Genomic DNA, 13,011 nt, shown 5'->3' with positions numbered 1-13,011 from the left:
TTGTCCCAGATCTCTCTCTTTGTATGATAGGTAAATGCATTTTTCAGGAGGGCGAATGGGCAGGCTAGTCTTCCATCGCTCTAATATTAGAGGTTGAACTCTTTTCTTGGTGTTTGGTGTTTCGTATTTTTGGGTGGCCCATGGTGGCCGTGGTGGCCCGTTAGAAATCCCTATTGGCTATGGTGGCCATGGGTGGCTGTCGGTACCTTGCATTCTCGACCATTCTTGAATCTCGACCCTCCCTTGCTTGACCCCTTGCAAATGCTCCGTGCCTTTCATACAGAATGTTCATCTCGAACCCCAGTCTTGAGAAATTTGTTAGATGGCATCGAAGTCCCTACCGACCAGGTAGACAGACAGACAGCTAGGTAGAGGATTAGACTTATAATCACTTCTCGACTCTTTTCTGCTCTCTGCGACCCTTTCGACCCTTTCGACCCGTTCGACCTTGGCTCCATTTTTCTTCTGCTCAAGCTCGAGGGACGAGATTTACATCTTCAGCTTTCTCCACAAGCACTATTTCTGTCCCCTCTCTTCTTGTCAATCTTTACCTCGTATGTCCCGTTTCTGCTCTTAGATCTTTCGTTGCCTTACGAGACGGAACAGGAGAGAAAAAATCGAGATACACGAATCGAACTTCGATTACGAAGAAAACTTCTTTCCATTCTTTTAATAGATTCAATTCTACCCCCATTCTGTCTCTCTTTCTTTCACCTCTTTGGACTTTGTTTCCTCCGTTTCATTGTTGAAATAGTTGGTTCCAATTCTCCTGTTGGAACTAGCAGAATTCTTATCTATCCAACTGATTATTCTTTGCACTGTTGATCAAAACCCCTCCCTCGAACACGCTTGACGCGAGTTATTATACGAATGACGACCATCCATTAAATCCATTGCATCCATACATTCGTTTCGCAGACTATCAATTGATTGAAATCTGCGTTGATTCTCCCTTGAGATTCACTCGTTACACCATTTGTACAAATTATTATTATTATTGCTTCTAATTTGTTAGTTTTACATTCGAGACGAGCAACATTCCACAAGGAATCTCATCTCCCCCGCCACTGCTCCAATCTCAGATCTCCAGAAAGATCTGCGGTTATATACTTGCTTTCTCCACACGAACACCCTACTTCTCGATTAAATGTCACTTCGCTCCCCTCGATCACCAACAGATTTCTCGCGGCGTGGCTTCCAGCCCATAGACGGCGGCGATATGACCGAAAACATCCCCCTCACACAAGTGAAAACTGCAGCCTCTTCCACGGGAGCACGAAAGGCTGGAGAGGGAATACTGGCAGGAAGCTCGGAAAATGATTCTGGCAAGGAAGATGAGAAGCATGGAATGTTTAGAAAAGGGATAGCCGGCAGAAGAAAGGTCCATCCCACAAGAGTAGGAACAAATGGAGAGGAGGTTTCTGTCAATGGCTTGGGCAGATTTTACAACACAATCATTAACTTCTCGGTGGTCACTCGTTACATGTTCTACGTTGCGCCAATTGGTATCATACTCGCCGCACCAATCGTTATCTTCGCTGTCATGGACCCGACGGCAACCATTGGCAAAATGAAATTATACTTGTTCTTCACTTGGATTGAGATTATCTGGCTTAGCATTTGGGTTTCGAAGCTATGTTCTAAAGCCGTACCTTACATCTTCATGTTTTTGTGCGGAGTTGTCAGCACTGGCGTGAGAAAGTACGCAACTATCTTGAGAGCTTTGGAAATTCCATTATCCTTGGTTGGATGGGCCATTACCAGCTTAGTCACCTTCACGGCCTTGACGAGTAAAGAATTGAACAAGCTGCACAAAAATGGCAAAGACTACGATGGCACCCTGGATCCATGGGCTGACACGATGAAGCGTGTTCTGGTGCCTACTTTAATCTCTACAATCTTACTCTTGGCAGAGAAACTCATCGTTCAATTGATCAGTGTCAATTATCACCGACGCTCTTTCGATGGACGTATCAAAGAATCAAAACACCTCATCCACTTGCTCGGTCTTCTCTACGAAGCATCCCGAACTTTGTTTCCAATGTACTGCCCCGAATTTGCGGAAGAAGACTACATTATCAGTGATAGCATCGAAGCCGTCCTTCAAAAGACGAACAGAAGACTATTGGGTCATAACAGATCGGGTTCAAATGCACCAATGAAGATTATTGGAGATATTGGTCGTTTTGGTGACAAAGTTACGTCGGTCTTTGGAAACATTGCATCTGAAATTACTGGAAAGCAAGTTTTCAACCCCAATTCTGCTCACTCCGTCGTTATTGAAGCGCTTGAGAAGACCAAATCATCCGAGGCATTGGCGAGACGTCTATGGATGTCTTTCGCTGTCGAAGGCAAGGATTCTTTATCTGCCGAAGATCTCGAGGAGGTCCTTGGCGCTGGTCGCAAGATGGAAGCCGAAGAAATCTTTGAAGCTTTGGACAACGATGGAAATGGCGATATCTCTCTTGATGAGATGATCATGAAAGTAGTAGATATTGGCCGTGAACGAAAATCGATTGGAAACAGCATGAGAGACGTTGGACAGGCCATTGGTGTTCTTGATCAGGTCTTACTAATTATCGTTCTTATCATTGTCATTTTTGCCTACAGTAAGTTACAAGGTCAAAATTCCAACCGATGTGCCACATTCTAATCATTTGAATAGTTGCTTTCCAAGATACTGGTTTCCTTACCACATTGACAACTGCCGGCACGACCCTCTTGTCTCTATCTTTCGTTTTCGCTGCAACTACTCAGGAGTTCCTTGGTTCTTGCATCTTCCTTTTCGTCAAACATCCATACGATGTTGGTGATCGCGTCGACATTAGTTCCGAATACCTTGTTGTGGAACAAATTTCCTTACTTTTCACCATTTTCAAACGCATCGACAACATGAAGATGGTACAGGTACCTAATATTGTACTCAACAACCTTTGGGTTGAGAACATCACTCGTAGCAAGGCAATGAAGGAACAACTCGACATGTACATCTCCTTTGATACTACTCTCGAGGATATTGAACTCCTACGCACAGAGATGGAAAATTTCGTCCGTCATCCAGATAATGCTCGTGATTTCCAACCAGATATTGTATTGGAGGCTGTGGGCATTGGGAACATGGATAAGCTCCAACTCAAGGTGGAAATCAGACATAAATCCAATTGGCACAACGAAACAGTTCGCGCTGCTCGTCGTTCCAAGTTCATGTGTGCTCTTGTTTTGGCCTTGCGCAAAATTCCGATCAACGCTCCTGGAGGTGGTGGAGATGCTCTCGGTGGACCTGCCAACCCCAACTATTCTGTCGCTGTGACCGATGAATGGGCCGCCGAAGCACGGGATAAATCATCAACCACTAAAGACTCAAAACGTCTTGTACCCACGAAATCTCTGAAAAATACAAATCCAGATCTTGGACCAATAGATACAGAGGAAGAGGCCGCGGAACATTTGAATGCAAGGCGCCCCGGCTTAGACTTTGCACATAGTAACAGTTACAATGACAACGATGATATGTCGACCTTGGGAGGAAATAATTTCGACAGCCAATACAGCAATCAAAGAACATCTCTCATGAAGAGAGCAAGCACCCGAGGTAGACGAAAGCCTGGAGAACATCTACCACCGAGTGCATTCCAGTCATCCCCTGGTTTTAGCGTTACAATAGATGAGCCTTCAGCATCAGGAACTTACGGAAATTCTTTCATGAATGAAGGCTCTTCAGGTTCTACCGAGTATAACTCTTCATATGGCAGTGGAAGTGGTTATCAAAAATATACACCATTCCCTGTAAATCCATCTGGTCAAATCGGACGTAACGCATCCGTTGCTTCGAATAGAAGTCAAATTGGACCCGATGGGGCTGGTATACCATCGTCGACGTCGCTATACCCATCATATTCAGCAGGACAACAATCAGCTGGTGTGGCTTCCAACTCGACTGCTAGCAACGCATCACAAGCTGCACCTGGTCGAACTTTAGTCGGCAGTGCACCAGCAAGCCGAGCGAGGAGTGGAACTACAGGTGGTGTTCGACCGAATGTTGAAGATGAAGAAGAGTAGAGGCAGAGGACGATGTAGCAGAATACAGACTGGATAGAGCCAGATTTCTTTTTATTACAGGATCGGGAGTCAAACATACTATACCCGAATATTTTTGCTTGTAGTTGATGCATGGATTGGCAAAATGATAACGAATTTGTATGATGTATTTGTTAGATAATGTGCTTGCTACATTGGCTTCCGCATTTTCTTTAGATGGACAAGGTCGGTCGTGTCCGATTAGAACCATAGATTGGCCAGGAGAATTTATGAATGGAATGGGCAATTCAAGCAATTTTATGCAATTATTTAAACACTCAGCCTTGGAAGTCTTTGCACATTGAGTGAGACATGACATATATAATTGACAATTTGATCATCGGAAACGCCTCCTTAAATGCTACTAGATCTCACCCCATGATGTAGTGAAACCTTGAAAGATGATGAGATGAGACAATCATACGCCATGTGTGAGTCATGTGATATGCCACCGGAAAAATTCCAGTTCAGGCTAGCGTATTAGCTTTATCTGCGAGTTGAACTTCTATTCCATTGTCTCAAGCCATCGTCAACACACTGAACATATTCGCTTTCTAAATCAAGACGTTCTGTTATTCTAATTCGGAGCTAAACCGCGCTTCATAAATTGGAATTGCGCGTCTATCGTGCATTTACTGATTACGGATAAATTTAGCTCAAGGGATCTCTGTTCCTGCATTTCGATCACGTGTGGCTTTTGGGCAATTGTCTTTGCGTGGAAACACGGTGCAGGTGTACTTCGCGGACTAGTAGGCTTGGAAGATTAGTAGAGCAAGTGCTGATATATCTGGATTGAAATCATGGACCAGAGAGCCATGATGGCGAAAAGCAATGGCGTCGGAGAGACGAACCTTGCGAGAGGCACACCGCCGGGTGCTTCAGGTTCATCAGGTTCATCAGGAACCTCGAGAATGGCAGATCCTCCCGGAATAATGAGGAATCCAGAGGCAAGAAATTGGAATACTGATATCCCGAATGACTTACCTCACGAAAAGGTTTTCCCAATTCAAATCGGGACGGAACTTTTTCGGTTGAGTGGTGCTAGTTTGAGTTCTGATGGTATGTATTCTTCCTTCTTCGCACCTCCTAGTTGAGGATAAGATTTTGGAAGGACAAAAAATTTCAGAATGAGAGCACCAGCTAAGAGATCTAGAGCACCCTCATACTTTTCCCAATATTTTCAATGTCAATTGAGGTCGGCGGAAGAGAATGGCGAAGATCCAAATACAGCTATCAGAACCCTTTATATCGATCGAGATCCCATCACGTTCAAAGATATATCACTTCATTTGCAAGGATACCATGTTGCACCAAGAAATGCAAGTCATTTTGTTAAATTATTTGCAGATGCTCAATTCTATTCATGTTTGTCTTTCTCTTCCCTCTACTTCGTGAGCTGTGCTAACATGAGACAGTACCAAGGCTAATCTCTCAGCTACATGAAGAGAATATTTTCATAACAGTCGGAGATCGAGAATTTCAAATTCCTCGCGAGCTATTTTCTGACCCTGGAAACAGTCCAAACTACTTTTCCCTAAGCTTCACTATCTTGTTTAGCTCCCCTACTGAGTTGTTCCCCGGCCTGCGTAAGGAAGGTCTCCTTCGACCACCGTCGATTGCCCCTTCGTCAGTACCCAACCGCTCCTCGAAGACATTTTCCGAAATTCTTCATCTTCTTCGTGGTTACCCACTTGAAATCCGTAGTCCGGAGCATCGTGCTGAACTCTTACGAGATTGTCGATATTTCCATCTTAAAGGCCTCGAACAAAAATTGATTCCTCATTCTATTGTTTACAATGTACTACGCAACAAATCAGAAATCACAATCCGACTCGTGGATATCAGACAATCTGGTCTCTCTATTCTAACAAATGTTCCTTCATCTACCGCTCCCTCTCCCGAATCTCCCACCTCTCCAAACCCACCCCCAACACCATCTGTAGGTTATGTACACTATCAACGTCCGTTTGCCGATTCATCGCCCTGCGAGCTTATTCTCGAAATAGGTGATTCGGCTACATTGCTTCATTGGAATACTATGCGCGTGGAATTTTTTGGAGAAACGAAGACACGGATGAGTAAATTGATTGAGGTTGTTGCTACGAAACTTAACTTGCCGGTCAAACAACCCTTGGGACTGTTGATGAAAAATGGTGGCGCAAACAGTGGGCCGGCTAGTCCGGGCAATAGTGGATTGAGTGAGGAGATGATTAAGGTGGTTGTTGGAAAAGACTGTGGGGTGGTGTGTGATGGGAAGGTGGCTGATTTGAATGGGGCTACAGACGGGATTTCCAGTATCGATGGTCAAGGAAGTAGTAAAAAGAGGAGAATAGAAGATGGGATTGCGCTTCCGGTAAACGCAAGTGTAGGCCCGGGAGCAATAAAAGATGAAAGTTGGATTGTGAAATCGGGACAGTGGAGGCTGAGAGTCCAAAATCGTGGTGGTGCTTTGCAAGGTGCGAGGATGGGAATGGGAGTCGGGGGACAGGCTTTTGTAAATGCGAAGGCGGAGTGGGAGTGTGTGTTGATAGCTGTGAGATTGGATGCTGTTAGTGGGGAAAGGGGGAGGAATCTAGGGAGGAGGTTTTTAGGTGAGTAATATGTGTGGTGGGGAGATATTCAGCGAGTGGAAGTGATAGAAAGAAGGAATGGAGAGAGAAGAGATACCGATATTTAGGGTTGGTTATCTCGGGTATTTGGGGATAGGTGTATAGAACAAAAGGGAAATTAAGCCGGCTGCGGATCGTTTTGTACAGTGCTGTGAAAGCAAGATGCTGTATAGTTGTGGTATTATATTCGTTTTGTTTATCGTCTTCGAGGATGAATGGATGTTTTGATTCGACTTTGCGAAATGTATCAGCAGATCTGTCTGAGTATAGAAATCCCTAGTGTATGAGGTCTTGTAAAGTTGATATGAATGTTTACGTTGGATCTCACTCGTGGCGGAAAAAAGGTTCGGTGTTTGGTTTGAAAGGATGAGATTTGCTTCTCGGGTCTGTTTGGCTTTGTTGGAACTTGGATGCGTGTTGCTTGCTGGTGGCTTCTTGATGGGGGATGGTCTTGCATGGATGTTTTGTATAGGATTGGATGGAAGGTTGGGATGGGGAGTTTTTAATTAGGGGAGATTTGGGATTTGGGATGGATGAATGGATGGATGGATGGTGTGGTGAGGTTTGAGGCTTGAGGTTTGAGGTTTGAGTGATGGGTTTGAGGGTTTGAGGGTTCGTGTTGGTATTGAGGATGTAGCAATAGGGGGATATAGTGATGGGGGAGGGATATGCATGGGAAGAATGTAAGCTGAAAGCTGGGAATCCATGAGTCAGGCCACACAGGTCAAGGTCAAGGTCAATGAGGAACGGTGATCAGTCTAGAGGGAGTCTTGAAGTTTAAGAGTATGTACGAGGATGATGGTATCAATAGATTTCTGGTGTTTGAGATGTTAGCTAGGTATTGTGGTGGATTCTGTAGGATGCTACATGTCAATTTCACGGGAGAGGTACGGGTGAAGGGGGGCTGGGCTCCTTGATGAACATCACAATGGACCAAAGAATAGAATGCTTAGGTTTAAGAATCTACAACATGACTCTCAGAGAGTGGTTCGATCATGAATGGAAGTGAATATGTGTGTAACCCAATTCTTTGATGGCGGCTACTGGGGCTGTAACTTGCGGTGTGAGATGGGTCAATAGTAATGCTCAGAACGAGTATCCGAGTTGAATTTGTCGGCTGGGAAAAATATCGGGGACTTCGCGGATCTTTGTGTTACGGGAGGTTGGATCACCACACGTTACCGAAATGATGTGTGGTATATCGACAAAGGGAACGCTGGAATTATGAGCTCTCCTCTCTTTTCTTCTCTTTTCTTTTCTTTTTCTTCTTTTCTTTTGCGATCAGAACAATCGATGCGTTCTGGGGTGTATCATGCGATACGGATTTAAACATCAGTCGGTTGTAACATAGAAGTTCTTTCTCATATCAATCCCATGTCTCTGGTCAATCAGATACTTGCTTTGCGAAATGGTATATACGAACCTACCTGACACCAAGAACCACCCTACGGAGTGTCGGGCGGCTGGTACTCGGCATATTGTTATCGTTGGGCAATGAATACTTATAGATATTAATCAACAGCCATGAAAACTTTGATAGGAGAACTAATCCCCACAATCGAGATTGAATTTAAGATCTCATCGAAGGACGCCTTCCATCCGTGGGCTAGTAGATGATGGGGTCTAGTGTCAATCCACGAATAGCTCGACGCTCAGATAAAACTCGTATAAAAGAGGGATAAAAGCGAGTGACGCGAACAAACGAGAGAACGACTTGGAAGCATTTGCTCGAGCACTGGAAAATGGATTATGGTTGTTGTTAGACTGCTGGGACGAACCGGGTTTTCTTGGCGCACGGGTGATGGGGAAAACACGAGACCGCATCTGCTCGTGCAAAGTAAAATCGATAGAAACTCAATAGATGGGTATTTTTAACCGCAATGACGGAATGCTTTGGTATCCATCCGCAGACGACACGAAGATTGGCAGAGAATACAGAAAGAAATCCATCGAGAAGCAACCAAGGTTTCTGACACCCGCACATGCACATGCACACGCACACGCACTACAAAACATGTCCAAAAGTAATCCAGGTGTCTGATGTGCAAGCGGGGCACGTGACTAGCGTTGGAGCACTCCATCCAATGCCATCATCCATTTGATAAGGATTGAAGTATGCCATTCGTTTCTTCGCTGATAGACCAGTCATGCAATTAGAACTACTGCAAGCCAAGCCGCTATGGTAGATAGCCTCGGCAATAGCACACGTGGGAACTTGGAAGGGATACGATGCATCGAAATCCCGCCATTACTCGTAGATACTGAACATGACGGCTTCTTTGCTCAGATTTGAGTAGCCTCTAACTTACCTCCAAAAGGTAGAGAGTAGTCGAATCCTAAATACAGGTAAACATCATCTCCATTGTCGCTCTCATTTTCTTATAAGATGGCTTTTACTTTCCCTGACTAGTGATACTGTTCTCTCCTCCTATCCATCTTCGTTTGCATCACCGTCTCTCACTCTTTCCTTCTTCCATTGGGTCTTGCAATATGAAGCTTTCAATATTTTCCGTGTCTGCCATTGCAGTATCTGCAAATGCCTCCGCTCATTTGGAGAGCCGTCAGTCGAATTGGACTGTCGGACAAACTGTCCAGACAAGCAGTGGACCAGTCAATGGACACCCTAGTCGAAATGATTCGCAGGTTTCCGAGTACCTAGGTATTCCATTTGCCAAACCGCCTGTTGGGGATTTGAGATTTGCTGCGCCAGTTGCATACAATGGTAATGCGACTATCAATGGTACCAACTTTGTAAGTAAAACTTTTCAAAGACATTTGTCCATCGCTAATACAACCATAGGGCTATACATGTCCTACCCGAACTACCACATACAATGAGACCATCGTCGCACAATCAGATATCACTTCAACAGGGCTGGGAGTACTAACCTTACTTCAAAGCTCGACAGCACAGAGCGAGGATTGCTTGACCTTGAACGTGTGGACGAAGCCACAAACCGGCGATTCAAAGAAGGCTGTTTTGGTGTGGATTTACGGAGGAGCGTTTAGTAGCGGAACTTCTTCCATGCCAGCATATAATGGACAGCATATTGTGGAGCAAGAGGATGTGATAGTGGTATCTCTCAAGTATGCTCTAAGCTTCTCGAACTTTTGAACTTTACTAATTGAGAACTAGTTACCGATTAAACATTTTTGGGTTTCCTGGTAACCCAGACAGTCCTGCCAATATCGGACTCCTAGATCAAAGATTGGCCGTTGAGTGGGTTCGTGATAACATTGAAAAATTTGGCGGTGATGCATCCCGTATCACTTTGTTCGGACAAAGTGCTGGCTCAGCATCGGTCGATCTCTACAACTATGCTTGGGCGCAAGACCCCATTGCTGCTGGTTTCATTCAAGAATCTGGTACGGCACAGAGTTGGGGTCTCCCAAGTACAGCAGAACGTATCGCGACAGCCTGGTATAATGTGAGCGAAGCTTTGGGATGTGGCGGCCCATCCGCCAGTAACGTCACTAGTTGCATGCGTACCAAAAGTACAACGGATATTCTCAGCGGAATATCTGCGACCTCTGATTTCCCTGGGTCTTTTGGTATATTAGGAAGTTTTCTGCCAACCATCGACGATACCGTCGTATTTTCCAACTATACCGAACGCTCCTTAGCCGGAAACTTCACAAGTAAGCCCTTATTAATCGGAAGCAATGACAAAGAAGCCACTCTATTCGTCGTCGCAGCTGCGCTACAAGGTGTGAGCACTTCTGATGCAGATGCGCAAACTATCGATTTAATCGGCTTCACTTGCCCAAGCGGTTACCGTGCAAATTACTCAACCCAAGCGAATGTTAACACTTGGCGTTATCGCTACTTTGGTTCCTTCCCTAACACAATGATCGTTCCTAATGCTGGTGCATGGCATACTGCCGAAGTCCCCCTTCTTTTCGATACAAATCTCGCCAATCCCCCCGAGACAGCCGAACAGGTAGAAATCGGAAAATACATGCGTGGAGCTTGGGCTACATTCGCCAAGGATCCAGAAAATGGCCTGTCCAACTATGGATGGCCAAAATATGACGCTGCAGAGGATACCCTGATTAGATTAGCATACAATAATCAGACTGGTGTAAACGCTGCAAGTCCATCACTGTACGATACGGATTGCCCCACAACGCCGGTTTTTAGCATGAATGCAACTGGCACAATGTCAACTTCGTCCGGCACTTCGACAAGCAGCTCGAGCCCAGGCTCCACACCCACAACTGTATCAACGTCCGGGGGAATAAGTCTGGAATCTGGTGTCCTGGGCTTGTTCTTGGCAGTGATATTTGGATCGCATTTCTTATTGTAGGTATCGCCGAACGCGTTTATATTGTGATCTTCACGCTAACTGTACACAGGAGAGAATTAAGAGAAAGTTTAATTTTCCTTTAAATCAAGATTATTGTTAAATTATATGGCAAGTGTACACATGAAATTGGTTCTTCACAGTCCATCATGTTGTAGAGGACGCCCTTCACGTCGTACATCAACTATCTCCAGATTTCCATCCGCTTGACCCATCTCACAAAACAAGAGTATGCTTTTTTTTGTTCTTTTTTTTGTTCTTTTTTTTGTTCTTTTTTTTGTTCTTTTTTTTGTTCTTTTTTTTGTTCTTTTTTTAATTTTTTTAATTTAATTTTTTGGTTGTTGAAAAGCCAGGCATAAATATGATACACAGTCGATAGTGACTAAAGCTCCTCCGTCCTCTTACCTTATGATTCAAATGATAGGTAGTGGACCTGGATCGGTCTTATGTGTGAATAAGGTTTAAAAGTTGGATGGACTGTAAGATCGTGCGCTCCGCTTAGTTCGAGGCGATCTGCAAATTTCGAGGTCAGATTCGGATCGACGGTGAGATTTTGCACTGCTGTGGCCGCGTGGTATTTCGGATGCGCTTTGCGCACTTATGGGTTGACTGTGGGCTTTTCCACTGTGACTGCTGCGAGCTTCTCTGGACTGTCTTTCCTTGGACAAGGATTTGTCAGAATTATGGCCACCATGGAGGCTTTCGGATACAGATTTTTTCTTGATAGGCGTTGAGGGGTTTACATTTGCGGACATGGAGGTTGGCGTTGAAGGGGAGTTTGAAGCTGGGTGGTTAGCCGAGTCGTATACACCAGGTAGTTATCCAGATCTTCACCTAAATCGTAGGCTGATTCGTAAGCTTGGCCGGAATCGGCTTTCGATTGTGGTTCCGAGATAAATACTCCAAGTCTGTCTTCTTTTCTTACCATGGTCTCTTTGTGCTCCGTCATATGTTTGCCTCGCACTCTCTCCAATTTTGTTACGGGTAGAAGTTTGTTACTGGAAATCTCGTCAATTTGCCTTTTGTCGAAGTCTTGGCCGTCAAATCTCAACCCGGCTTCTCTAATTACCTCTATTGCTTCCGCTCTTCCTCGTGGTGCTTTGTTCCTATCTCCTGCCATTATCCAGTGTCGACGCAACGTAGCCGTGATATACAATTTACGCGAATAACCCATATTTATCTCCTCCCCGTACTTTCTGTTGCACGCCGGGCACCAACCAGAGAGCACAGCCCAGCTAATCTCCCCACTTTCATTCCATTTTCGCCCCTCGGAATGAAAGCTCGCTCCCTTGTTGCTGCTATACCTACCGAGTTCGGTTGACGTCTTGTCCACATCCTGGTTTGCTGAGTGCATGCAGAGGGCTAAGATGGGTGGGTCGGGATCGAAATCGTGATTGAAGCGAGTGGTGATGATGACTTCAGTAGGGTCTGGGAGTTTCGGGTAATGTATGCAGTGGACTTCGATGGCGTCGAGGTTTATACCTATCGAGGTTTTGCTAGAGGATGTCGAGATGATGGACACTGAATTTGTATTTGAGGATGGAGAACTTTCTGGAAAGGGTGTGAGGATATCTGTTGTTAGTTTTCTGTAAATCTTGCGAGAGCTTTTTTGAAAAAGTGGTGAAGCAGAAAGAAAAAGAATACTCAGGGTGAAATCAAACTGTTTTGTCCATAGGCAAACTCCAGTGAGGAGTCATTTGCTCTAGATCGGGACGCATTCCGTGAATTCGTGTCGAATAATGCATTTTTGTTTAGATTCAATTCCCCATTGGGGATTCATTTCACATGAATCGTGAGTTGACTTCTTCAAGTCCTGTCATTTTATTCGTTTACATGCTGAAGGAGTGATTAAGATATAATCACTAAGTAGACGAGGGAGTTCCGGTCTAAGTTTCTTGGAACAGGACGTCATGGAGGGTGAGAATCCCGTGTGTGACTGGATACCTAGTTGTCGGCTGGCGTATCTGGTGGGTATATTGAAAATAGGGATAATAAGGTGAGTAAACAGAATTTGGATAGCA

The 13,011-nt window shown here is 44.8% G+C and overlaps 4 protein-coding genes across 5 annotated transcripts; 3 read left to right on the top strand and 1 right to left on the bottom strand.

Annotated features, from left to right (window-relative positions):
* Positions 1-8: 8 nt before the first annotated feature.
* BCIN_03g04750 (hypothetical protein) lies at positions 9-4,505 on the top strand. Its single transcript, XM_001560675.2, has 2 exons — positions 9-2,609; positions 2,666-4,505. The coding sequence occupies exons 1-2, from the start codon at positions 1,148-1,150 to the stop codon at positions 4,057-4,059; spliced, it is 2,856 nt and encodes a 951-aa protein (XP_001560725.1). The 5' UTR covers positions 9-1,147; the 3' UTR covers positions 4,060-4,505.
* Positions 4,506-4,605: 100 nt separating this feature from the next.
* BCIN_03g04740 (hypothetical protein) lies at positions 4,606-7,711 on the top strand. 2 transcript variants are annotated; one of them, XM_024691968.1, is made up of 3 exons: positions 4,606-5,136; positions 5,233-5,442; positions 5,493-7,711. In XM_024691968.1, exons 1-3 carry the CDS (start codon positions 4,878-4,880, stop codon positions 6,674-6,676), a joined length of 1,653 nt encoding a protein of 550 aa, XP_024547741.1. In that variant the 5' UTR covers positions 4,606-4,877; the 3' UTR covers positions 6,677-7,711. The 2 variants fall into 2 exon arrangements, with proteins under 2 accessions (XP_024547741.1, XP_024547742.1); XM_024691969.1 differs by having other exon boundaries at positions 5,231-5,442.
* Positions 7,712-8,903: 1,192 nt separating this feature from the next.
* On the top strand, positions 8,904-11,211 carry BCIN_03g04730 (hypothetical protein). Its single transcript, XM_024691967.1, has 4 exons — positions 8,904-9,437; positions 9,487-9,773; positions 9,823-10,989; positions 11,043-11,211. Exons 1-4 carry the CDS (start codon positions 9,177-9,179, stop codon positions 11,074-11,076), a joined length of 1,749 nt encoding a protein of 582 aa, XP_024547740.1. The 5' UTR covers positions 8,904-9,176; the 3' UTR covers positions 11,077-11,211.
* Positions 11,212-11,244: 33 nt separating this feature from the next.
* Positions 11,245-12,733, bottom strand: BCIN_03g04720 (hypothetical protein). The gene has a single exon (XM_024691966.1). The coding sequence runs from the start codon at positions 12,342-12,344 to the stop codon at positions 11,730-11,732; it is 615 nt and encodes a 204-aa protein (XP_024547739.1). The 5' UTR covers positions 12,345-12,733; the 3' UTR covers positions 11,245-11,729.
* Positions 12,734-13,011: the final 278 nt, after the last annotated feature.

The sequence above is a fragment of the Botrytis cinerea genome, chromosome 3 (assembly GCF_000143535.2).
Source record: "Botrytis cinerea B05.10 chromosome 3, complete sequence".
NCBI classification, from domain to species: Eukaryota; Fungi; Ascomycota; class Leotiomycetes; order Helotiales; family Sclerotiniaceae; genus Botrytis; species Botrytis cinerea.
This window is presented reverse-complemented; position numbering and strand designations above follow the sequence as displayed.

Coding starts and splice junctions, on each gene's coding strand:
- BCIN_03g04750 (XM_001560675.2), top strand. CDS start 1,148: ATGTCACTTCGCTCCCCTCGATCACCAACAGATTTCTCGCGGCGTGGC. Junction 2,610..2,665: donor CATTGTCATTTTTGCCTACA/GTAAGTTACAAG, acceptor TCATTTGAATAG/TTGCTTTCCAAGATACTGGT.
- BCIN_03g04740 (XM_024691968.1), top strand. CDS start 4,878: ATGGACCAGAGAGCCATGATGGCGAAAAGCAATGGCGTCGGAGAGACG. Junction 5,137..5,232: donor TGCTAGTTTGAGTTCTGATG/GTATGTATTCTT, acceptor AGAGATCTAGAG/CACCCTCATACTTTTCCCAA. Junction 5,443..5,492: donor AGATGCTCAATTCTATTCAT/GTTTGTCTTTCT, acceptor AACATGAGACAG/TACCAAGGCTAATCTCTCAG.
- BCIN_03g04730 (XM_024691967.1), top strand. CDS start 9,177: ATGAAGCTTTCAATATTTTCCGTGTCTGCCATTGCAGTATCTGCAAAT. Junction 9,438..9,486: donor CTATCAATGGTACCAACTTT/GTAAGTAAAACT, acceptor ATACAACCATAG/GGCTATACATGTCCTACCCG. Junction 9,774..9,822: donor GTGATAGTGGTATCTCTCAA/GTATGCTCTAAG, acceptor ATTGAGAACTAG/TTACCGATTAAACATTTTTG.
- BCIN_03g04720 (XM_024691966.1), bottom strand. CDS start 12,344: ATGCACTCAGCAAACCAGGATGTGGACAAGACGTCAACCGAACTCGGT.